Raw genomic sequence first — 26,268 nt, 5'->3', positions numbered from 1 at the left:
GGGAAGACTCAATCTCCCAGGCCACTTAAACATATGTCCAATTTTTCTTTTTCGTTTGTTTGTTTTTTTTTTCCTTCTTTCTTTGTCGTCCTGTAAACTAGTTGTTGAGCTGCGTTATGGCGCATGCGAGTTTCATGAGTTCAGTTAATGTAAACGCATTGATACAGGATATGGGTCGCTATAAATAAATCAACAAAACCATATCGTGCAGTTTAAACGCAGCCCTTAAGTAATACCGTGGATATAAAAAGTCGACACACCCATGTTCAAATATCAGGTTTCTGTGATATAAAAAAACAAAAAAAACAAAAGTGAGACCAATATAAATCATTTCTAAACTTTTTCCTGTACAACTCAGTTGAAAAATCCGATTGATCTTTTGAGAGATGGGAAGTAAAAATAAACATCTGAGATCATGTGGTTGGAGAAGTGTTCACACCCTCTTATAACTGGTGATGTGGGTGAGTTCAGAATTAACCAGTCACTTCCAAATGTGTGTTAAATGGGAGTCAGCACACACCTGCCGCAATTTAACTATTTGCGTAGCCTTTTCTTTCTAGCAGAAGCCTGAAGGTTTTGTGCTCACACTGAATGGCATTAGGAAGTGTTCATAATTACTTTTACCTTGACTAAGGTCCAGAAAAACAGCCCCAGCTGCCGCCACCATGCTTCACTTGAGGTCTTGTGTTCTTTTAGTGATGAGCAGTGTTGTTTGTGGCAAACGTACGTTTTGGAATTATGGCCCAAGAGAGTTCAACCTCGGTTTAATGTGACCGTAACGTATTTTGGCCTGAAGCCCTGCCAGCCCGCCCCATGGCCCAGATATACGAAGACGCTATATTGTTGTCACGTGTACCAGTACCAGTACCAGAAATTCCATGCACCTCCTTCAATGTTGCTTCATTCTCATCTTTTGAATTCATTTTGAAGGGATGTCCAGTTTTGGGTCAAGTCATTGTTGGCCAGTATTTTCTCCCCTTTGTAGTATATTTAATGCCTTGGAAATTCTTTTGTACCCTTCTCCTGACTGACACCTTCGAACGATGAGATCTCCATCATAATGTGAAAACTCTGCGGGCAATGGCTTGTACTGTGAGATGTGGCTACAAAAATGGAATTGCTGAATTTTATTCGGGCACTTTAAAGGGTGGTGGCTGTGTGCTGACTCCCATTTAACATCAGTTAGAATGTGATTTGTTCATTCTTAACACAGGCACTTCCCCAAGAGGGTGTGTACATTTGTGCAACCATATCTCAATTGTTGATTTTTTTACTTTTCCTCTTAAAAGATTTATCTCTTTTTCAATTGAGTTGTCCAGGTTCTAGGCAGAGGTGGGTCATAACGCGTTACATTTACTCAAGTAACATTTTGGATAAATTGTACTTCCATACTTTTTACTTTTACTTGATTTATTTATTACGGCATATGTTATATATTATTATTATTATTATTATTTTCCATGTAAAGAAGAATTGATGCTTTTACTCCGTTGCAATGATCGACATGCCGCTTGCTACTTTTATTTATCCATTTTTGCATGCGCAATCTATTTTTAGACTTCGTCTTCGTTTCCAGCGTAGGGCGGCGTTGTGCCAATCCAACGTGATCTCGAGTGTTGTTTGACGACAATTCACCGATCAGACGGCACAAGGCGGTCACGTGGCCACACACGCAGAGCCTTTGCAGGCCAACCGAAATGACCCCCCCCCCCAAAAAACAACCGCATGAGTGTTTACAGCTTTATGATGCAGATGATGATTATGATGATGTAGTCTTGCGTCTGCCCAAACGCGGATATTTCATCCCACGTCTAAAACACCATGCGGTATGTTGCAGATGTCGCTATTGTTATTTTGGCAGTGCATATGGCAACATTAGCCATATTTATGGTCATAAGTCACTGTAAAACATGCTTTTTCTGGATATGCGCCACAATATCTCGCACCCTCACACACACACACTTGAGTCTGTTCTTTAAACAGCTTCATCATGCTCTCATTTAATTGAATAAAGCAAATAATGTTTCTGTAGGGCCCAATGCATGTGTGGTTGATTTGTGTGCGCTTAAAAATTGAAATGGTGGCAGCTGTGTGTGGACTCTCAGATATTATTAATTTCTATTTGATTTGACATTCATGATCTGATTTAAAAAAAAAAAAAACAACCAAAAAAACTCAACAGTTACCCGCGTTTCTATTGTGAAGAAATCAGATCAATGGGAACATCTCGTGATTTGGAAAGACACGAGCCGCAATGACGAACGACAACCACCAAAGACAACTGCTTGAAATTTTGAAAGGAAACCGTATGAACTGTAGTGAAAGTGTAGCAGAGCCACACCTGCATCGTTTCATGTTTGGTCTTCCATCTTTGATTGAATTTTCTAGATGAAGACCGGTCCATTTGCCGAGCACTCCAACCAGCTGTGGAACATCAGCGCTGTTCCTTCCTGGTCCAAAGTCAACCAGGGTCTGATTCGAATGTACAAGGCTGAGGTGAGCCTGCTCATTTCACTTACTGGTTCTCCCGTACTTCATAGACTTTATAAATAATTGCTTGATTATAAAATGAATTCATCATGCTTCATTTAAATCTCATCAAAGTTTTGTCGTAGAATTTAGCGATCCAAGTCACACCAGTAAGAGCGGAATGGAGCTTGATCAAAACATTGCCTAAAACCTGGGCCATACTTTCTTACTTTGTGTTTGTGATTTGTGATTTGGCAGGCAACAGCAGCAATAGTTGGATACATTTCAGGCTTTTTTTTATTCGACGTGGATAATTCCTATTTCCACACATTAATGGAATTGGCTAATTAGACAAGTAAACGTGCTGCAGATTAGTGTTAAGAGGATGATATCACCTTAAGATTTGATGTTGATGTTGATGTTCTGTTCCAAAGCATGCCACGGTGAACCAAACTCTGTTCGGTGGAATCATAGACAAAGGTTTGATCAAATGTCTTCCTGTAATACAGTCCCCCTTCGGTCACCCCGAAGGAAGGTTTGGAAGCATCTGCATGTCTGATGTGTGTCTCTGACCAGGCAGGTGTGCTAACCTCCAGGCCACTTTACTTAGCGAGTTGGATTCGCCGGACCAGTGTGTGCTCACATTCGACTTTCTGTTCTACATTCTGCTCTTCTGTGTGTGCCCCCACCCCCCACCCCCCCTTTCTTAGTTTCACCCACAGCATACACGCCTCGCTCTCTTAAAGGAGCCACTCTTCTCCTTCGACACTTAACTAGCCACATGTACATACTGCATAAGATATTGCAGTTGGTCTGCAGTGATTTAGACACACGTGTAATTCTACTAAAGGGTTTGAGTTTGCGCAGTTTGCAGCGTTTCTATTAGCATAATATTCAGCCCGTACTGGATGTTACATTACGGTTTGCTCGTTAGGGCTGAGCTAGACACGCTGCAGTCCACTGATTGGTCGACATTGTCAATTCTCTAATGGCATTGAAATGAAATAGTGAAATGGAAAGAAAACAAAAATCCCCATTAAAATATATATGTCGTCAATAATTCGGGAAAAGCTATTCATGACGATTTGCGACGGCTCACGTCAGCGCACAGCGCTGCTCCTATAAATATATTTTTTGTTTGTTTGTTTCCCCTTCTCCGTTCGATTAATTCACATGCTGCTACGATCTCATGTTGCTTTGATAGGTAATGAAGCTAGCCCCACCCCCCCTTCACGACCCACCCCGAGGTGGAAACCCAACCTTAATTAATCAGAATCTGCAGATCCGAACCAGTGTCGCTAAATGAACTGAAAATGGAAATTTGGCTACGTATAGTACTTTGTCACCCATCTCTGCCGACCTTTTCACAACCTTAACTCCACGGTTCACTGTTCTGTGTGGTGTGAAAGGTACGAATGAGCTTCTGGGGTGTTGAAGTAGACGTGAGAATTTGCTGGCCTCTTGACAAAGTCACGGTCACAATGTTGACTACCACGACCAGAGTGTGAAGTTTAATACTCAAGACTCGCTGCAAACGGCCCTTTGTGTCAGTGTCGCGCTGACTGTTGCCACGCATCGAATTATTTGAACGGGACGAGCCGCAACTGCTGTGCGAACACTGGGTATGAAATAAATCCCGACTCTACTGTTACGCCTTTGATGCGCCAATTTACCGGAATGCGGTGTGAAAGGGGCTACTGTTAATTGAGATTATGTGACTTGTTGTCAACGGAAGAGACTTCAACATTAGATTTAGTTGAGTATCGGAGTGACAATGTCTGCCTAAGACAAAGTCCAAATGATACTGCAAATTGTCATTGTCCTGAAGTTGCGGGATATTGCATCGTCTTGAGCGTTACGCAACATTTCTTGTTGAAAATTCCAGTTAGGTGTCAGTGTAAATGTCATTCAATCTCCTTAAGGAAGCAGTGTTGTCTTTGACTTTATTTCCCCCCCCAAAAAAAGAATAATCAAATAAAGATATTAGAGAAACTCGAGACCTTCACCATCTGAGCAAGAGAGAAGAGGCAGGAAAGGGTTAAGTGAGGAAGGGAGAGAATGGAATTGTGCATGTGTGTGTGTGTGTGTGTGTGGGCGGTAGGGGTGGGGTATGCGGGGGTTGTCTAAGCCTTCTCCCGCCTGCATGCCCACATCCTGTGTTTTCCAGAGCAGCCTGCAAGTCTTCCCAAAGAGCTGAGGGGCCAAGCTGTCTGCCTCCCCCTCCCCCTTCTCTTTCTACACTGCCATTCCCTTCATTAAATCCACCCCTCCCTCTCTCCCAACCTTCCTCCAAGCCTGGAGCAACCATCAGCAGACTCGCATTCCTCACTCCCTTTTGCTGGCCCCACACAAGGTTTCAGGCAGAGTTCTACTCGGCCTGGGGAAAGCAGGATCCGGCGCTTATTCTGTCTGAAAGGGGCTAATGTTTCCAAAGGCGTGAAATGACACCTTTGGATGAAGATAGTGTCAAGCTTTTGGAGAAATTTGTGAGCGCTGATCATCCCAAAAGGCCCTACCTAGCGTGTGAAGTTGTGCCGCTTTTACCCAGTTGAATGCATCTTTGTGGATCCAGAAAACAAAACATTCTCGACAGAGTCCAACCGTAATAAAAGTCAAAAGTTCATGATCTTGTCATGCAGTACATCATTGTAAAAATTGATTACCAGGAAAACTATTTGTATCAGAATGCTTGAATTAAAACGCTGTGCGATCACACTGTCATCATCTGGAATAGATTTGTGTTTTCTAATAGAATAGAATAGATGAGATAAAATATTTTGCCCATTATAGTCAGTTAAATACTGTGTTGCGTGTTTTTGTTTGCACATTAATGTTTATGTCCCATAAACATTAATGTTTATGGGACAATAATGTCCCATATTTTGTTGTAATTGGTCTTTTAAAACGTTTTTCCCTTATGTTTTTGAGATTGTGGGGTGAAAGCTGCAAGTGGCTGCGAGTGTGGACTGAATCGGTGGCAACAATGAGAAAAAGAAATGCCAGTATTTTGAGGGTAATGGCCCGTCGGCAACATGGGGGGGGACTGGGCTATGGACAAGTTCATTTTTTGCAATGGTGAAAACTTTGAATTATGAACTGAACTGAACATTTTCGGAGCAGCGAACTGAACTTTGAAGTCGTTCGGGTAGAAAATGAACTTTCCCAACACCGGTTTTGGGTTCGTTTGATAGCGTACAAAAGATGAGGCAGAAAACCGCCGTCCGCACGACTGCTGGGGTTCCACAAACATGCTTAGCATTCTTCAGACCAGTTGCACAGCACCTATTTGTTCATACAGGAACCAAATAAAAGGAGACTACACGTTACTTAGCATTACGTGAGGGAGTTGATTGACCAAAGCGGAGCTATATCAAATATGTCCATCTATTAGCAGGCGTGCTCATCGAGCAGCAACCGACACAAAGAGGCTGCTCGATGACGTCGCTTACGGGCGACACACAAACGACTACAACTGCATTGCCCAAATGACCGCGACACCAAAGTCAGTATTCTTTGGTTGAAGCGAAGTTAGGCCAGCTCATTTGACTTTACTGCTCTGTGTGAGATCGATTCATTGACCATTTAAGAGCTTTAAGGGGATTTGTTTTTATATTTTGAAGGTTTGAGTTGAAGACGGGTCATTTGCTTTGCATCATTATTTTGTGCTGCACCACCAATATAAAAAGAGTTTGTTTTGTTGGTTTGAACCACTGCTACTGGTAGCCATATGAAAAGGTATCATGTTGGAATACCTTTTAACCAAATTTAAAAAAAAAAAAAAAAAAAAAAAAAAAGAAGAAGAAGAAACTCGAGCCAATTGGGTTGTGCTCTCATTTGTTCTCAATGCATTGCTGAGGTATTGGATCAGAACTCCGTCTCGGCAGTTACTCAAAAGTAAGTGACTTGGACTCCGACTCGGGTGCAAACAAAAGATATCGGGATGTCTTTCGTACCTTTACGTGATGATAAGAGTAAAGACTTTTTTTTTTTTCTTCAAAAACAATTACGTGTACTCGTATAGTATGAACGTCACTCCGGTCGTTGGCAATATGATTTCGTAAAGAAACACCAATCACGTGTTCGACAAGGGCTCATCCAAAATGAAGTATCTCCAATGGCCGCAGTTGTGGTGTCATAAATATACACTCTACTGGTTTTGTCTGAAAGTGTTGTAAAACTAAGGCCCCGTTCGCACAGTACAAACTGTGTTGTTTCGATTCAATGTTCTTTGACAACTATGAATGCTAACTTTGAAAAAACATGTCTCAAAATGTTTGAAAACACCGCCGTTATTGTTCCGTCGTGAACACTGAAAGCGACAAAGATGAAAACTTGAAAATGGAGGCCATGCCTAGAACGTCACGTTCATTCATGAAGGCTGGAACACAGAGCTGGTCTGTGTGTGCCACTGAAAAATAATGAGCTATGTCGTGCTTCTTTACTGTGACCAGCGGAGACAAATTCTCTATACGCCGAGAGTAAAGTATTGAAAATGCACTTTTGAATAAAGGCCTCTATATTACTCCCGCCGCTCGCGCGTCCGACAACGCCGCATTGCATCGCGTGACCGACGAATTGCCCCCGCGCAGCACCTCTGCGTAGCTTGCCGCGCACTCGACATAAATAGTTGCTGCGTGTCGAACGTCGTGGAAATCATCTCTCGCGATGGGTCCGTTTTAGTCACAGGCTGCGATGACGCACTCAGCGTGCCCCTTGGTTCGACATACCGTCTACGCCGCCGCCTTCTCGGTCGATTTTGCAGCGTAATTAAAACGTATCATCTGGTCGTCTTAGGTCCATTTGTTCTAGCAGACACTGTTCCACGATCGCCATTTTTGTAGCTTTGTTCCTTGGTACCGAAAGGAAAGTAAAAACGGCTACCGGAAATGGCCCAAAAAAATGCAGAGGAAACCCCACCCTGTGGCGTCCTAGCCACTACCAGCCGTAGCGACACCCCCGGCTTGGAGGTGAACTGCAGAGCATTTTCAAAACTGCGCGTGTGGGTTGCGCTCGAGTATAAAGGCAAACCACGTGCGGGTCCGCCGCAGTGACGTCAGCGCAGCCGCCGTCCGTATAAAGAAGCCTTAAGACTTGGAGGATAAGCACTTGGTGCATGCATACTTGCTTCAGGCACGGTATGCAAATGACAGCGTCTTGTGTTTTGGACATTGCGTGTAAATGGAGTGTTTTGATAATGGCTGTAAACAGCTGTACGAGGAACTTTTCAAGCATGCAAAGAAACTATTTTGATCATACTGGGTCGGTCGACGGAACTGAAAACTCTCAATTAGAGACCGTTTTTCACCCCCGTTTTTAGTCTGTTATCCCGTGAAAAAATGGCTAAATGGCTTTTCGTTTTTTTTTTTGTTTTTTTTTTTAACTGTGTCATGTAAATATGTCATAAAGATAAGTTACGTACTAGATTGGAATCTGTGAAACCACACTTCTGGATGGCTTTGAACCAATTCGCAAGACACCTAACTTTTAATCGAAAATGTTCAGTTTTAAGGATAAAAATAAGTTGAAAATAACAATCCGTTGCTTTCTGGTTTATTGTCTCTGTTGTAAATTGTTCGTTTGGGATAATCAGAATCAGGACAAACTTTATTTGCCACGTACGTATGTCAAAACACACACAAGGAATTTGTCTCCGGTCGTCGGAGCCGCTCGAGTACGACAACAGGCAGTCAATTGACAGAGAACACTTTGGAGACAGAAAGACATAAAAAAAAACGCCGTCACTGAGCCGGTACAATTTTATTTACATTTTTTTGGACAATGTGGAGAAAGATTCAGAGTCCTCTAGCAATTAGAGCAGTTTGAAATGACTAATAGAACAATGGTCCAGTGCAATGACCATTGTGCAAAGGGCGCAGAGACTTCAGGAAATGTCCGCAGTTTAAAGTGACGAGTCGTGCGATGATCTGGGACAATGTCGATGTTGCAGATGCTCCTCTGGCATGAGTGGCCAGTGTTGGTCAACAACAGATATGCAAATAGTGCAGCATGGCGAGACTACTACAGTGAGTGCACGAGTCATGTATAATTGGCCCGACAGAGATATGACAACAAACTCAAGACAAAATTGGCAATGGAATTGTAAGTTAACCATTTAAGAAGTTGATCGCAAGAGGGAAGAAGCTGTTGGAATGTCTGCTTGTTTTAGTTTGTATTGTTCGGTAGCGTATACCTGAGGGGAAGGAGCTGGAAGAGGTGGTGACCAGGATGTGGAGGGTCCAAGAGGATTTTGCATGCTCTTGTCTTAGTTCTGGCAGCGTGCATGTCCTCAAGGGTGGGTAGGGAGGTACCGACAATCTTTTCATCACTTTTAATTGTCCGTTGCAGTCAGAGTTTGTCCTTTTTTTTGTCGCAGCACCAAACTAGACTGACGGAAGAACACTGGACCGATTCGATGAGCGCTGTGTAGAACTGCCTCAGCAGCTCCTGTGGCAGGCCGTGCTTCCTCAGAAGCCGCAGGAAGTACATCCTCTGCTGGGCCTTTTTGAGGATGGGGTAGATGTTGATCTCCCACTTCAGGTCCTGAGAGACTGTAATTCCCAGGAACTTGAAGGTCTCGACACAGGGCAGTTGGACAGTGTGAGCGTCCGCTGTGGCAAAGGACGCCTCCCGAAGTCCACGATCATCTCTACAGTCAGATCAGCTCCAGGTTGTGTCGGCCGCACCGCAGCTCCAGCCGCTCCGCTTCCTGTCGATACGCAGACTCGTCACCGTCTTTGATGAGGCCGATAACTGTGGTGTCGTCTGCAAACTTCAGGAGTTTGACAGCCGGGTGCGTTGAGGTGCAGTCGTTCGTGTAGAGAGAGAAGAACAGCGGAGAGAGGACACAACCTTGAGGCACCCCGTTGCTGGTGGTGCATGTACATGAGGTGGCCTCCCCCAGCCTCACCTGCTGTGTCCTGCCTGTCAGGAAGCTGTAAATCCACTGGCAGATGGCAGGCAAGACGCTGAGCTTGAGAAGCTTGGAGGAGAGGAGTTCAAGGATGGTGTTTAACGCAGAGCTGAAGTCCACGAACAGGCTCCTCGCCTAGGTCCTGTGCCGTCGAGGGGTTCCAGGATGAAGTGCAGTCCCATGTTGACTTTGTCATCCGCAGACCTGTTTGCTCGGTAGGTAAACTGCAAGGGGGTCCAGGAGGGGACCTGTGACGCTCTTGAGGTGGTCCAGCACGAAGCATTCAAAGGACATGAACACAGATGTCAGGGCGACAGGCCTGTAATCATTCAGACCCGAGATTGCAGGTATCTTGGGGAATGGGATGATGGTGGAGCGTTTGAAACTGGATGGTACTTCACACGGATCCAAAGATCTATTGATGATCTGTGTGAAGACTGGAGCGAGTTGGTCCCTGCAGACTTTGAGGGCAGGATTGGGGCGACAAGGTCTGGGTGTGCCGCTTTGTTGATCTTTTGGTGTTTGAAGATGCGTCTCACATCCTGTTCGTGGATGGTCAACGCAGAAGTTAATGAACGAAAAAAACCAAAAACTAAACCCTTTGGGAAATATCTCGCAGTGCAACACCAAACCCAAGTTTTTGTCTTTGTGATCAGTTGGTGTCAGTGATAGCGGCTCGCAGTCTCCCAGCTGGAAGTACCTCAACCCAACATGAAGATCTATACAACAACATGTATATAGCGAAGTCCAAAAGTCCAGCATCCATTTCGTTGGACCTCGTTGAACCTCTGGGTTATGACTTTATGGCTGTTACATTTTAAACTATAACTAATGATAGTATATAGCATCTACACTGGTAATTGAAGAATATCAAATTGCGGTACGAAAAGATGACTGTGTACAAAATTAGCATAAAATATACTTGTTTCGCTTTTGCTCAGCAGTTTTATGGATTTAGTTTCCCCCCTGTTAACATTTGTCTATCTGCAACGATTTCTAGTGTTTGGAGAAGTTTCCAGTTATCCAGCACTTCAAATTTGGGAGCCTGCTGTCGATCCAGCCGTCAAAGCCTTGACGCTCATTGATGAATTAAGGAACACGATGAAAGACCAAAATCCCAGCACATCAGATCGACCTTTTGCCCATTTGTCCAACATCGTATCGTGGATTGACAGCACTGCAGATGTGAAATGCGGTCACGAAGGCTTGTTCGACCTCACATTCAGACGCAACTTGAGTGTTCGGCGCACATGTTGACAGCTCCGACTTCTCCGTGCATCGGCACCTACGCACTCGATAACAGAACACACCCTTTCGGGAATTAAAACAATGCGTTCTTGCTCATTCCTGTTTTGTTCCAGGCTAACCAAATTGGAAGAAAAAGGATGTGAGGTCCTTCACTGGTGCACTCCCAACCACATCCAGATGTCTTGAGTCAAGAGAAATGGATTTTGCTTGCATTTGCTTAAGAGTTGCCATTTTGTGGCCTGAGCACCCAAGTTGTGTATTAGGCGTGCAAAGGTTTAAACCGTCCATCTGTTGTGGATTTGTTATTTTCGGATCTTTCTATTGTCTTTGTATTTATATCCCGGATCAACCTCGGTTCAGACTGTTTTGGAGCGGATGCGTTTTTATTTTATTTTTTTGAATGAATGCTTTAGTTGCCTTCAGATTTGCAACCTTTAGAGCAGCTAATGTCAGAGGAAAAAGGTGAATATAGTCGATGATTTGAATATATGACAAATAGTGATTATTTTTGGTTTGTCAATTTATATGGATAGGGGAAAAGGTTTTTGATTACTCATGCCTGAGTAATCAAAGTACATTTCATTGTGAAATTATGATTGTTGTCTGTATTCCAAAGTTCTGAAATGAAAATACCACGCTTTGTGTTTCTTGTGCTTATTTTTGCATTAACTTGACCTGATTTAATAAACTTTTGTGTGTGGACCTTCCTATGTCATTCGACTGAATGTAAAGCAGTAACTATTTAGGAATTGTTTTTTGTTTTTGTTTCATTTCGAATATGTTGACATAAAAAAAATTACGTTTTGGGATTGGACGACTCTTCTAATGTGAGTCTGCGTGAGTCTTTTTAAGGTTAACTTGTTATGGGGAAACGTTTTTTTGATGTGTCTACAGAGTTCTATTACAAACTATACCAATGCAAATCCACAATTCCAGTGCAGGTCCACCGCCCCCCCCCCGCCCCCTATACAATGAACCCTCTCAAGGATGGAGGTGGAAATCCCCACACGTACAAGATGTTAGACTGCAGTGACTGGCAAGCAGTCCAAAGATTATTGAAGGACTTTTCGAAAGTTCAACCGGCGTGTGACACATTTCTAGGACCAAAAAAAAAAAATCCTCATTTCTGGATTTTTATAGCGAAGCCATTGAACTGTGGTCTTCTAGAGGATTCAAGTCTCCACATAAGAGATGTTTTACAGATGAGTCACTGCTGTACCATAAATGCTCGTTCTTGAAATCACAGGAAGCATTCAATAGCGTTCAGCTCGCAATGTAGCGGGTCTCTGTTGAGTCTGGCACATGAACGGAAAAAGTCAGCATTGAAACCATTGGTTTCTTCAAACATTGAACTGGCCATCGCTATTGCCGACAGCCAACATTCACAAGTGTGCACATGATATCGCTTTCTGAAAGACACAGTATGCTACAAATACCTGTATTGTACTTGTGGTATATGGGTCATTTTCATAGGATTTATAAGGGTGAAGATGTGATTTGGTTTTTTGTTTTTTTTTCTTCCACATAATTTAACAATGTTTTTTTAGGCCATCTTGGTTTATGTGGTAATTGTGTCTCCCGCGCTGGAAGAGCCACAATTAAAGTTGTATTTTCAAAAGGTTATCGGCTGTTTACAATTTTAAGCATTCATCATAATGGCAATCCTTATTAACGAGCAAACGGTGACGTGAACAGTTTCATAAAATTCATGTGAGTTGCACAATTTACGTGTTGCCCTTCAAACTGCGAATGCAAGTGCATAAATGATCCTAACTACTCATTTAACCCATTGCACTTTCGTCTTTATACGGTCATCATAATGGTAGCTGCAACATACATTCGTCCGAAATAACAGCATTTGTTTCGCTCTCCGCTATTGTGTGAATGCAAAATGGCTGCCACAGCAGGATGCTTCAGTTTACAGATGCCTCCAAAACGATGCTCTCCCCTGTAGCATTGATGGTAAACACAGCTTGAGTGTCAAAGAAAGACTTTTTATCAAAAGAATTTAAAAAAAAAAAAAAAAAAAAAAGGAACCGAAGACACTAAGAGGCATTTACATATCCATAAATGTAATTAGCATCTTCAGAAGACATGTTGCAGATCATGAACCTTCGTTTCGTAGACATGTTAGCATTAGGTTCAAATCCCCGGCCCCGCCCGTGTGGAGTTTTGCGTGTTCTCCCCGTGCCTGCGTGGCTTTTCTCCGGGTTCTCCGGTTTCCTCCCACATCCCAAAAACATGCGCGGTAGCTTCATTGAAAGACTCTCAATTGCGCGTAGGTGCGAATGTGAGCGCGAACGGTCGTTTATATGCGCCGCGCGATTGGCTGGCGACCAGTTTCAGGTGTGGCCTGCCTCGCACGCCCGCGACCCTAGTGGGGAGAAGCGCTAAGGAAAACGGTTGGATGGATGACTCGTATTACTTTTCACCCTCGTGTTACCTTTTCCTTGCCAATGTGCTATTTACAATGACCTGACTGTCGACCGATCCGGTGTAGTCCATCGAAAGTCAGCTGTGACCCTAAACAGAATTAGCCATATAAAAAAAAAAAAGGAATGGATGCTTTTCATTGGGTTTTGTTGAAGCAACGCAATCTCTTTCCAACATAAGTAGCTGATGTTACGAAAGTGTGTTTGGATTTAAGCAATAATGGAGTCAGTGGGAAAAGTATGATGGTTACCATGAACGTGGCGTTTGTACATGTGAGCTGAGTAAGACTGAATTTCTTTGCCTGGTTTGAAAGAATGTGAGGAATGGGGTGGCTGCATGTGCTCGTGCTAACATGTCAGGTCTTGAAACGGTGACTTCAGTGCGGGAAGCTTCTGAAACAGAATACCAAAGCCAACTCAACTTGCACTTCTTTGTCAATCATGGGTGTTTCACACACATTCTTCTTCTAAAATTTTAGATCTCCCCAAAAATGATGAACTGTCCCTCATGTTGTTTTTTAACAACCTAGAAGTGTAAAACCAATGCGAACTAACCGTACTAAAGCCCCCATTGCTCAAAGGCCCCATATTTGGGCTATTGAGACCTCCATAGAATGACCCTCTGACATGAACTTCATATAAAGGTGTCAATTTTATTTCAAAAAACCACCTTGCTTTTGTCCAGAAAAGGCCCCGCTGACAGCTTCTTCTGTTTGACCCAGTTTCGGATCCGCTTTGTCCCTATTTGGCTAAGACCGCCGCCTTTCCTCTGATTGGTTGCCTCCATGTAGAAGGCCCACTCGCGAGGGCCCACGTGTTTGTTACGTCGACAGCGCCGGCTCGGGGGCGGAGAGTTCGGCCGAGATCGTCGCTCGTGACGTAGGTAGATTCGAATGACCGGATTTCGCGAAAACATCCGTAACTCGGTAATTTGAATTCATATTTCACGCGTTTGTAACTGAGGCACCGTAGAGCCACAATGTTACGTCCCAAATTTGAGAAGAAGTCGGTTTGGTCAAATATGGGCCCTTGACCAAATCCGTTGCGCCACCCAATCCCTCCCACCGCTCCTTGACGGCACTTAATATGCTGCCTTCCAGCGATATCGTGGAAGTCCCCGGCAGGAATACATGTGGCGCATTTCTTAACTTCAACCGCTCTGTACCAACGCACTATTCTTACCCGTCCTCCTTTTTGCAGCATTTAATGACAGCTCACGGTTCCTGTTCGGCTGACGAATTTCCCAGACAGCCGTATCACTGTCCTGTGTTTGAATTGGAATGAAAGAAGTCACTTATTGCGTCGTGTACGTGTGATAATATGAAAGCCGAGGCGCTACCGAGGACATGACTGACTGGGAGCCCATTGACATTACGTCTCCTTTTTAGGACAAAGGGAGCTGTTGAAAATCTTCCCCAAATTCAATTTGACGTGTTGTGCGTTGCGTTAAATACAAAAGTCCCCCCAAAGGAGTCCAAGGTCCATTTTTTCATGCCTGTACTTTTTTTTTCCAACTTTCTCCACATTTTATGTCACAGGCAGCGGTATCCCAAAATGGCTCCAATCGTTTGTCTACAACTCAAAATCCCACAATAAGAACGTGAGATTTGTTTCAATCGATCTTGAAATACATCTGTAACAAAATGTATGTGGAGTGATATTCTTTAAGCTGTGCGTACTGCACAAATGGACGCAGTAACAAAAATGTGCTCTTTCACTCTCCTCGTTCAAATTGTAGGGCGCTTTTACCATGTGCCCGTTGTTTATGAATGGTGCTGGCAGGATTCTTTTTGTATGTATTCGATCTGTTTATGATCAAAATGCGCAGCTCTCAGACACGCAGGTGCTCGTGATGTGGCGCAATTTTGTTCGCTTATTGCACCTCAACGGGATTGCCCAGAGGCCTCTCGGGCGACCGCTCTCCACGTGTCACTTCGGAAAGCGTACCGATCTCCCTATTAGACTTGCGAGCGGGCAACAGACGTGCATCTTTGCTCGAGGATTTCAGCAGCAATTCGTCAGTAAGACTCACACCGTGCATTATTTTGACATCATGCATTTGTCAAATGTATTGTGAAATATTGTCCGTCGTTCTCGTATGATATGCAAATAAGGGAGAAGCATACGCAATGGAATTATGCAAATGACCCCGGCCTAGTTTTTCAGATTGTGTTCGGGGCGTGTCCGACTGTTACTAAATATTCGACGGCATGCAGCGTTGTGATGGGCTTTCTGCGGCGGCGCACTTTTCATTTTTGACCGTGAATGGATAAGTCCGCCTTGAAGATGCACTCAAGTCAAAGTACTTTTCTTTCATTTGTCCACATCAGAGAGAAAACGGTTTTATTCAGAGTTTCCGAAGGCACCACGACGGCGGCCTTGTCGCCGAACACCCACGTTTAGATCCGCTTCTAAAATCGTCGTAACGTGCAACTATACGTTTTTGTTTCTTTTATTAATATTCCGCTAGACCTCGTTGAGGCGGCTGAAGGTTGTTTTTGTGTGAGAGGCGGGGTACACCCTGGACTGGTTGCCAGCCAGCCAACCGATCGCAGCTCACGTACAGACAAACGCTCGCATTCACATTCACACCTAGGAACAATTCGGGGTGTTCAATTAACCTAAGCAGGCGGCGCGCTGGACGACCGGTGAGCACTTCTGCCTCACAGTTCTGAGGACCGGAGCTCAATCCCCGGGCCCCGCCTGTGTGGAGTTCGCGTGTTCTCCCCCCGTGTCCGCGTGGCTCTTCTCCGGGCGCTCCGGTTTCCTCCGGATAAAGCGGTAGAGAAAATGGATGCATGGCCAGAGAATTGTTCTGTTGGTACTGTGTATTCGTTCCAGGCGTAACGACTCCACGGACATCCGCGGAATGTTCTTGTAAAGTAACACCACAACAAGGTTGACGTGCATTAAAGCGAGCTCGCGCTGTCCGAACTTACAGCCTGGGGGCCGTTTTCAGCCCGCCGTGTCATATACTTGATTGGTTTTAGTCTGTTATAATAAATAATGTAAACAAACACCTTAGTCCGACAGTACTCCGTCGATGGAACGTGGGCGCCGTCTGTCTGCGCATGCTGCGGTCTCGTGGCCGACTGCGACGAACGTGTGCTCTAATTCACGAAGACAACGGAGCCGCTTAGGTGGCACCGGGACCGACGGGGGAATGCATTTGTGCTGCGTCGACAAAAAAGAAATCAATATTCTTTATTGCATAGGTGGAAGAATGCAGCGCAGCGTGCAAGCGGTCAGCGTGTCGGCCTCGCCGTTCTGAGGTTCGAGATTCCAATCTCGACTGTGGCCTCCCTTGTGCCTGTGTGTTTTTTCTCTGGGTACTCCTGCTTCCTGCGCACTCCAAATAGTTCGTGTGTGTTGAGACTTGTCCATAGGTATGAACGGTTGTTGGAGTCCATGCGCCCTGTGATTAGCTGGCGACCAGTCCAGGGTGTACCTTGCGCGTGACCACACACACACACACACACACAATGTGCATGTACGGCCTAAATCCTCATATCTGTCCCATGAAATTGTACAAATGTATTCCCACCCGTCTATTCCCTTTGGGACCTTCCAGTTTTGTTTTCTTCCACTTTTCAGTCGGTTCCGCCGCTGTTTGCGGATTTGACATTTGCCAACGTCATCTGCCGAGCGCCTTCGAAATCCGCAGCGCTGGCTGATATGACGCTCAAAGCACAGCAGCGAGGGGACTGTTTCTTTGTTTTTCTTTGCCTTTGAGCACCACCGTCGCGGACGGCGATCTAAATTGCTGAAATTGGACTTTCGCAGCAAAGTCAGTAACGACGCGCGCGCGTTTTCACGAGATGTTGAATGCGACTTCTTCTCCTTCACTTCCGGAGCGGTTGTCACCCTCTCTCCAATGCAAATTACTGCCACCTCCGGGACTGGAAACAAACCCAATTCAGGCAGTTGCACTACTTTCTTTTCTCCTCCTCCATGGAGCATTGGCCTTGCCGCCAATTTTGGGGGGGCAATTTGATTTTCACGAGGCAGGTTCTGATGTCGATCACACCTCTCAGACGATGACCTGTGCCATCTCCGCTGCCGCAGTCTGACTCCGCCCCCTCCCAGTGCACCTATTCCCTTCACCCACCCCTTCGCTCCTCACCCAACCCGCCCACGCACACACACACCCACCCCCTCCTTCTGCTGTCACATGTGGTCTGTGCGACCCCCAACGCATCTACCCGCTTTCCTAACAAAGCATCCCCCTCCTCTCCACGTCCTGCTATGCCCCACCCCCATTCCACCCCTCCTGACTCTGCCCGTTCTCTTGCCTTCCCCTCCTCCCAGGACCCCCTGCTCCGCACACAACACACACTCAAAACAACGCTAGTCTCCCCCCAGTCACGTCCGATACGTCACCGTGCCACCTGGTATTGTCCTTTTGTCATCAGAGAGAAAATTAAATAAGTTAAATTAAGTAAAGTAAATGAAGTATAAATCTTTTGTGTGTGATGAATATATATTATATATAAATATATATACACAACCCCAATTCCAATGAAGTTGGGACGTTGTGTTCAACCTAAATAAAAACAGAACACAATGATTTGCAAATCATGTTCAACCTATATTTCATTGAATGCACTACAAAGACAAGCTATTTAATGATCAACTTGATTGTTTTTAGCAAATAATCATGAACTTAGAATTTTACGGCTGCAACACGTTCCCAGAAAGCTGGGACAGGGTCATGTTTACCATTGTGTTGCATCACCTTTTCTTTTGACAACATTCAATAAACGTTTGGGAACTGAGCACACGAATTGTTGAAGCTTTGGAGGTGGAATTCGTTCCCATTCTCGCTCGATGTCCAGCTTCAGCCGTTCAACGGTCCGGGGTCTCCGTTGTCGTATTTTACGCTTCATAATGCGCCGCGCATTTTCAATGGGAGACGGGTCTGGACTGCAGGCAGGCCAGTCCAGTACCCGCCCTCTTTTACGACGAAGCCACGCTGTTGTAACACGTGCAGAATGTGGTTTGGCATGGTCTTGCTGAAATAAGCACGGGTGTCCATGGAAAAAGACGTCGCTTGGATGGCAGCGTATGTTTCTCCAAAACCTGTATGTACCTTTCAGCATTAATGGTGTCTTCACAGATGTGTAAGTTACCCTTGCCATTGGCACTAACACGGCCCCGTACCATCACAGATGCTGGCTTTTGAACTTTGCATCCATAGCAGTCCGAATGGTTCTTTTCCTCTTTGGCCCGGAGGACACGACGGCCACAATTTCCAAAACCAATTTGAAATGTGGACGCGTCGGACCACAGAACACTTTTCCACTTTGCGTCAGTCCATCTTAGATGAGCTCGGGCCCAGAGAAGCCGGCGGCGTTTCTGGGTGTTGTTGATAAATGGCTTTTGCTCTGCATAGTGGAGTTTCAAGTTGCACTTACGGATGTATTTACTGACATTGGTTTTCCGAAGTGTTCCTGAGCCCACGCGGTGATATCCTTTCCACATTGATGTCGGTTTTTGATGCAGTGCCGCCCGAGGGATCGATGGTCAGGGGCATTCAATGATGGTTTTCGGCCTTGCCGCTTCCATGCAGCGATTTCTCCAGATTCTCTGAACCTTTGGATGATATTATGGACCGTAGAGGATGAAATCCCTTAATTCCTTGCAATTGTACGTTGAGGAACATTGTCCTTCAACTGTTCAAACATTTTCTCACACACTTGTTCACAAAGAGGTGAACCTCGCCCCATCTTTGCTTGTGAATGACTGAGCAATTCATAGAAGCTCCTTTTGTACCCAATCATGGCCCCCACCTGTTCCCAATGAGCCTGTTCACCTGTGGGATGTTCCAAACAAGTGTTTGATGAGCATTCCTCAACTTTCTCACTCTTTTTTGCTACCTGTCTCAGCTTTTTTGGAACGTGTTGCAGCCATCAAATTCATGATTATTTGCTCAAAACAATAAAGTTGATCAGTTTGAACAATAAATATCTTGTCTTTGTAGTGAATTCAAATAAATATAGGTTGAACATGATTTGCAAATCATTGTATTCTGTTTAACACAATGGCCCAACTTCATTGGAATTGGGGTTGTGAATATATATATATATATATATATATATATATATATAATGTTTCTGAATGTTCAGGGACTTATTGTGCACTTTGCTGTTTATATGTAAAGAAGTATCTTCTCATCCCTTATCTTTTGCAGCATATGCATCGACACATCCATATTATTCACTCTTAAAATAGAAATTCTTTGTTTTCTCATGTGCACATTTTCAAATATCAGATATGAAAATAATGTGCAAGTAACCATTACGAGGCAAAGAAAAATCGTTTCCGTGCCGCCACCCCCACAAAAGAAGGGGAATGAATGCTGTCAGGGTGGCTGTCACCCTTCTCCGAACCAGATGGAGGAGCTACTGCATGTGCTCACGTTTATCTGTGAATGCATCAATTGCCACACAACGACATCAGGTATCATTACAATTATGGGGTCCTCATGGGAATTGCGGGGCTCTTGCTTATTATTATTCTTGTTGTTGTTGTTGTTGTTTGGTTTGGCTGCAAAAACGCCGCACAACTTGGGGAGCAAAGTGCAACAGCGGGAGACGGTTGAACGCAGCGTCCCCATACGAGAAGCAGAACAACCGGCACAGAGGAGGAAGAAGGAGGAGAGGTGTCGATTACGGGGGTGAGTTCGAGGGAGGGCCTGTCGGAGGCGCCTCTTCTCTGCATACGGAGCCCTCGTGATCGGCAGTCATTGATTTTCAAGAACACCACCAAGTGGCACGCTACGGAGATAACAGGACTCGATGATTTTCCGAGAGGGAAATTTCCTCCGCGTTTCTCCGTGTGCCGCTATTGTGTCTGGGAAGACAGACGATGGCAAAAGTCTGACAGGATAGAAGGCATGAAAAATCAACTGTGCTCCACGGGAAGAGAGTCCATTGATTTGCTTCCACATCGATTTTGTGATTTCAAGAAATCACAATTTATTGAGGATATTTTTTTCCAAAGGGAAAACCATTTTCAGGCTGTAGCTACGGTGTTTGTTTCTATCGCCTCATCTGAGTGTTAACCCCCCCCCCCTCAGCTTTTCTGGTGGTCATCATGTGACCCAAGTGCGGAAAAATCGCAAATCAAGAAAACTGTTCAGAATCCATTGCGGAAAAGGACTTTTTTTTTTTTCAAGGTCGAGGAACACTCATGCTGTGGCGTACAGTATGACTGCATCACATTACATTTTTTGGGCTCATTTGGGTCGACATCACTATAAATGACCTTTTGTGTATCAGAATCAGCGGCACGGTGGAGGCTGGTTAGAGGGCCTGCCTCACAGTTCTGAGTTGTGAGGTCCGGGGTTCGATCCCCGGCCCCGCCCGTGTGGAGTTTGCATGTTCTCCCCGTGCCTGCGTGGCTTTTCTCCGGGCGCTCCGCTTTCCTCCCGCATCCCCGAAACATGCGTGCAAGGTTCATTGTCAACTCTAAATTGCTCGTAGGTGTGAATGTGAGTGGGAATGTGTTTGTATGTGCCCTGGGATTGGCTGGATTGGGGTTCAGGGTGTGACCCGCCTCTCGCCCGAAGATGGCCGGGATGGGCTCCGGCGCGCCCGCGACCCGCGTGACGAGAAGCGGCGCAGAAAATGGATGGATGAATCGGAATCATGAAAATGTTGAAGAAGAATGAAACTCTAACATCTTATTATAAGTGGCCAAACATTTGCGCACCTGCTGGTACAATGCGAACGCTCTTAAAGTGTGTTTTCTTCTTGTTATACTCCTTTTTTTTCTTTGGACACCCCGTACAAACTCAGGCCCGGGGGCCAAATTTGGTCCACGTTGCCCCGCAAGACCATATTCAAATGTGTGTTCGAGCTGGCCCGCCACTAATATTACAAATCCCGGAATGCTCGGCTCGCGTGTCGGCCCATCGGTCAAGACCGGCGAGGGGGAATAGTTTGAAGCACACACTTACTTTTGGGGGTTGTTTTGTTGTTGGCCTTTGAAAAAAGATTGACATCAAAAAGGAAGGGACTTGGAGATAGAGAAATGGAAGATGGAGAGACAGAAGAATTCACGTTATCAATTGAAATACAAACCAACAAACAAATACCGCTGATGTCTTTTATCGCAAATTGGACTTCTCGTGTTTGTAACATGAAAGTTTGTTTCTTCCGGATTCAGGGTTTAATGAAGCAACATTTGAGTTCGCTGCCGATGATCCACTTTAACGCTGCGTTTCTGCAGAGAAGGGAAACGCGCACATCGCCGTGACGTTTCATGAAATATTGAGTTTGGCCCGCGACGCAAAATCAAATACAGATACATACGGAAAAAGGATTTGTTGACCGCAGCTTGTTACAGGCATGTATCACTCGATATTACGAATGGAAAAAGGAACATGTGATCTCTAAAACGTTGCTAACGTTCTCGTCCGACCCTTTCAACAAAGCCATCGTGGAAGAGTCACAAACCTTGAATGAAGCACGTTCAAATAGTGACTTTGTAGGACGCTAACGAGGCGTGTGCATGGAACAAACAGGATTTACAGTCACGCGTGAGATTCAAATTGTCTTTTCTTTTTATTAAGATTATATCTTTTTTTTTTTTTTTTTTTTTTTTTTTTTACAAATACTTTCTGCAACAGTTTTACCCGGCAATATACAATTTTGAAGCACAAAAATACAAGAATAGCAACAAAATATGTCGAGAATGGCAGAATACTCTCTTTATTTTGGTACACATAGTGCTCATAAAGCTAACGCATGAATTTTCAGGTTATGGCTAAATAATGACTCGGCCTTTTTAAAACAAAAGGACGAACATTATTGTTGTACAAAACCAAAGTAGACGGACTCATTTTGGGCTCGTGTATGACCTTGAATGTTTAAAATAACACGCTTAATCAAGATATACTGTATGTCAAAGTCCCAGTGTAACTGTTTCCTATCGGGATTGGATCGCGGGCACTCCGCCGAGGGATTGCAGCCGGATCGCAGTCGACGAGGACCTCGGGACGACTTCCGAGCGGGATGTTCCGCGACGTGATGAAACTGCTCAGGATGTTCGGAGACCAACGAAAAAAAGCGCGTGAGCCGAAGACAAAACAGCGGACGTTCGGTCACTTTCGTCGAACTTGCAATTTCTGACGACAGCTAGCTGGCAAGCAATCGCGCGCATTTGCGTTTAAGGCAACAGACGTCGATCCACCGGTCAGGCTCGTCCACGTGCGCGTCCTGGACGTGACTCCTGCGCTCACACGTTCGTCAGCGTTTAAATATCTGTCTTTCCTGCAAAACTAACTTCCTTCCCCCTCTGACCTCGTGGGGGGGGGGGGGGGGGGGGGGGGGGGGGAGCTCCACGAGCGGCAAACGGAAAAGTGCGAGTGATGTCGTTCGGTATGGCGGTATCGTTCTTCATCCCTCCGTCGCTTGCGTTCGAGACACCGAGGTTACAAATATCCGGAGCGCGTGGTCAGCGATGGGGGTCGTCGGGCACGTGCACGCGTAAGAGCCCGAGCGGTGCCCGAGCGCCCGCCCTTTTTGCCCTGGATGAAAAAAGTGCCCTTTTTGCTGCAGCCCATTTGTTTCTTTATTCGTCAAAACAAAAGACCCAAAGTGTTTTGATCATCTGCCGGGCATTTATTTGCGTCCTGGGCAGGTGGGAAAAGGTTTTCAAATGATTTTTGTGTATCGGAAAAACCCGCCGTTTGGGCAGGGGGTGTGTCTGTCCGCTGTAGCTCCCTTTCACCTCCTTCCTCTGTTAATATCGTTTGGATTATTGCCCGTGTCCAATAAATACATCATACATCAAACATGTACACTTGAAAAAGGGGGGGAAAGAAAAGTTCTGAATTTGCATTTGCACATGATTCAATAATCTTTTCCAAGAATGCATTTGAATCACGCGCAACCGAATCGAGTCAAGTCGAAGGAGTCCTTTCCACGACTGTTTTGTTCTTAATTGTTTGAATCACATGGGCTGGAGCACCCGCCCCCCGAAATGTCTGCGCACGTGCCTCGCGGTTGTCCACCTCACGCCTGTTGCTTGCGGTTGCGAAGCAGTTTTTCAGCAAGCGTGCGCGTCTCGATGCGGGTCGGCGAGCGTCCTGCGCCAGCGAGTCCTAACAACACGCGCAACGCGCAACGCGCAACGCGCAACGCGCAACGCGCAACGCGCAACGCGCAACGCGCAACGCGCAACGCGCAACGCGCAACGCGCCTCGGCCAATTCAGTACGTGACGATCGCGCGGTTCCCGTCAAGCTCCAGAGAACATTCCTGCTTTGCTGCCGGGTGACCCGTCGGACGTCCCGCCGTGGGGAACGCTCCCAAAAGGTTCCAATGTCTCCATCTGCAGAACATTTGCAGAAGCGCCCGCGTGTGTTTTTGTTGCCAAGTATATACACGAGGAGAGCTTCTTTCTGCGCGTGGGAAACGCGTCACAGGTGGATCTCCCCCGGGCTTCAGAACGCCACAATGGCCCGGGTCCAGGCTCCCAGGCTGGCCAGCGCCTGCTTGCTGCAGATCTGCTCCAAGTCCGCCTGCCTGCTCAGCAGCCCCGTGAAGCCCGAGCCGAAGATGGAGATCAGGTTGGAGATGTCGGAGGTGTCCGCGCAGTCCGGGTGCGCGTGCGCGTACGCGTACTCTTCGCGTTTTGCGCGTTTGCGCTCCGACGCGTCCTCGACGTCGCACGAGCAGCGGCCGAAGTCCCCCTTGCGCTTCTTGCCCCGGCCGGCTCGGAGCGCGTCGCAGCGGCGGCAGTCCTGGTGGAGGTAGCCGTTCTCCACCGTGGTCACGACGTGCGTGTCCAAGTCCAGCACGGTGGTTTTGCTGCAGTACGCGCTGCCGTCGGCCGTCAGCTGCTCCCAGTGCGCCACGTCGGAGACCTCCGCGCAGTAGCAGCGCTCCGGTTCTTTGCGGGCGTCGGCGTCCCCGGGAGCGGCGCTCGCCGTCTCGCGGGCGCCCTGCGGGTCCAGCTCCCGGATCCGGTCGCAGACCGCCATCGCCTCCTCGTACTGCTGCGTCCGGTAAATCTCCGCGTACTTCTCCTTGACGTACAGCTGCCGGGCGTTCCTCAGCACGTAGGACACCAGCAGGTTTTTGTGCAGCTTGATGCCGCCTCTCTGAGTCCTCGAGTTGTGGATCTTCATCAGGGAAATGGAGATGACGCTCTGCGCGTCCACGGCGCATTCCATGGTGTTGATCATAACCGGGATTCGCTTTCCGACTGCGGAGGACGCTTCAAGTCAGCTCCGCGAAGGAACATCGGAAGCGAGGAGGGGGCGCGGGGGTGGGGGGGGGGGCGAGGCGAGGATGGAGGGGGTGCGGGGGGGGGCGGACGACCTCCTCCGAGCGCAAACTAGCAATCATTTGCAGATGCTGGGAAACCACGAGCTATATATAGAGACGTAGGCAGGCCCCCGGCCCGCCTCCCGCGTGGCCAGCCAATCAGAGGCCCGGAAGGCGTCGAGTGACGTCGCTCGACGCCGGAACCGTGGGGCGCTCGACCAATCGGCTTCCGGCGGTTCCTCCGCGCCGTTCAAATTCCAGCCAGGCTGTGGAACAGGAATGTCCTCATTTCGCCTGAAACTTCCGAGAAGCCATCGGAGATGCGCGAAACCGGCTGTTCCGGGTGGACGCGTTCCTCGTATCCTTGTAGGTCGCAGCAAACTACAAATTTACACCCCCCCCGTGGACTTAGTATACAAGTGTCCATTTTATTCCCCCCCCCCCCCCCCCCCCACACCAGGCTTTTGTCATACGAGATTCCAGAAAAGGCCCCGCTGACGCTGACTTGAAAAAAAACAATGCTGATTCTGATACTTCTGTTTGAGCCGGTTTTGTTCCTATTCGGCCGCCTCCGTGTAGAACGCGCACGTGTGTTACGTCGACAGCGCCGGCCCGGAGCGGAGAGGTAGGCGGAGATCTGCGCCAGTGACAAATTTCGAATGAGCTGATTTCAGGCCCCGCGGCAGGAAAACATCCGGAACCCGGGAACGCCGCGCAGGAGCCAATAGGACATCCCGAGCACGGGGAAGCGTCAGGACACCTCTCGAATGCTTCGTGTCAGCAAAATGGGAATCGTCTATGCGGACTTCTCTGTTTGTGCTCCTCTGAAAATAGCACAACGACATTTTGGGGTTTCGTGGACACGCCGCGTTTTCCTCTCCGTCGTCGGTGACAGCGTAAAAGGCTTTCACGTAAAAGCGTAGACAAGCTTCACGCCGCTTTATGTCTGAAAACTGTGATCAAGCATCACCAAAGTCGTGCGTGTGCGAAAGCAAGTGTAAGTTGGCCGATTATTGTTCCTGCCATCTCCCACCAGTTAAGGGTCGAGCCACGGGCGCAACGGCGTCCGTTTGTGTGTGCTTTGCGGACGTCTCTATCCGGATCGGCTTTTATCCGGCCTCGTATTCTGCCGTCTGCAGCCGGGCGGGCAGGTGGCCTTTCTGAAAAAAAAAAAAAAAAAAAAATGAGTGTAGTGGAGCGGTGGAAAGAGAAGCCAGAGTGAGTGAGTGAGCGGCTGAATCCCAGTCAGTATTGCAGCGGCCTCCGCAGATCCATCCCAGGGCCAAATGGTTGCCAAATGAGTGCAATAACCTGCGTTGAACCTGCAGAGGCCAGTGCAGCTCCAGTTTTCTGCAGCGCGGTGAGTATTTTGTGACCATTCCGAAATTCTCCCCTTGAGGAGAAAGTGACTTCATGCCCTGCAGAGCCCGCCCAAACACGAAGGGAGGGGAGGGCGGTGCGGCAGCTCTGCCATCGGCTCCGACCGACCGCGGATGATGAACGTGCAGTCCGATGCAGAGTGGGACTCGGGTCTCGCGCGACCGTCGCCGGAGAATCGAACCCTATTCCGCTGCGTGGAAAGGGGCGAGCCCGATTAGCGCACGGCATGAGAGGAGATCAGCGGCGAGGACAAACACGTGTCACGGATTCGAGCGAAAAGATGTCGCATTTGACCTTCCAATAAAAGAACCAATCTTCCCAAAACGTTTGAGTTACGCCAGCAAGAAAAGGAATAGAAGAGCGTCTCTGCCGTTGCCGTGGCAACTCGGCATCGCCTACGTTCGGCATCTGTAGAAGTGACGGAGCACCCTGTCTAACTCGTGCTCTCTTCCCGTTAATGTTTATACAAACGTTGCAAACCGGACAATGTTTCCGTCCACACACGCCGCCGCCATGTCGCCACACGTCAAAGAAAACTGACTTCGGTCGAAGCC

The 26,268-nt window shown here is 46.9% G+C and overlaps 2 protein-coding genes across 7 annotated transcripts in view; one reads left to right on the top strand and one right to left on the bottom strand.

Annotated features, from left to right (window-relative positions):
• The window catches only part of ptpa (protein phosphatase 2 phosphatase activator), a 43,403-nt gene extending 31,962 nt beyond the window's left edge, over positions 1 to 11,441 (top strand). For 3 of the 6 annotated variants that reach the window (XM_061698293.1, XM_061698295.1, XM_061698292.1), the window contains 2 exons: positions 2,389 to 2,496; positions 4,642 to 7,810. In XM_061698293.1, the coding sequence (XP_061554277.1) occupies positions 2,389 to 2,496; positions 4,642 to 4,728 (195 nt within the window). In that variant the 3' untranslated portion in view covers positions 4,729 to 7,810. Of the gene's footprint in view, positions 1 to 2,388; positions 2,497 to 4,636; positions 7,811 to 10,379 lie in introns of those variants that run through there. The other 3 variants (XM_061698294.1, XM_061698297.1, XM_061698298.1) reach the window with 2 other exon arrangements.
• A 10,246-nt stretch (positions 11,442 to 21,687) lies between these two features.
• On the bottom strand, positions 21,688 to 24,349 carry ier5l (immediate early response 5-like). Its single transcript, XM_061698621.1, has one exon. It carries the CDS (start codon positions 24,250 to 24,252, stop codon positions 23,509 to 23,511), a length of 744 nt encoding a protein of 247 aa, XP_061554605.1. The 5' UTR covers positions 24,253 to 24,349; the 3' UTR covers positions 21,688 to 23,508.
• Positions 24,350 to 26,268: the final 1,919 nt, after the last annotated feature.

This window comes from Phycodurus eques, chromosome 15 (genome assembly GCF_024500275.1).
Source record: "Phycodurus eques isolate BA_2022a chromosome 15, UOR_Pequ_1.1, whole genome shotgun sequence".
NCBI lineage: Eukaryota > Metazoa > Chordata > Actinopteri > Syngnathiformes > Syngnathidae > Phycodurus > Phycodurus eques.
Note: the sequence above shows the minus strand (reverse complement) of the source record. Positions and strands in the feature narration are given on the sequence as shown.

Excerpts from the sequence above, each read along its gene's own strand:
- ier5l (XM_061698621.1), bottom strand. The coding sequence starts at position 24,252 with ATGATCAACACCATGGAATGCGCCGTGGACGCGCAGAGCGTCATCTCC.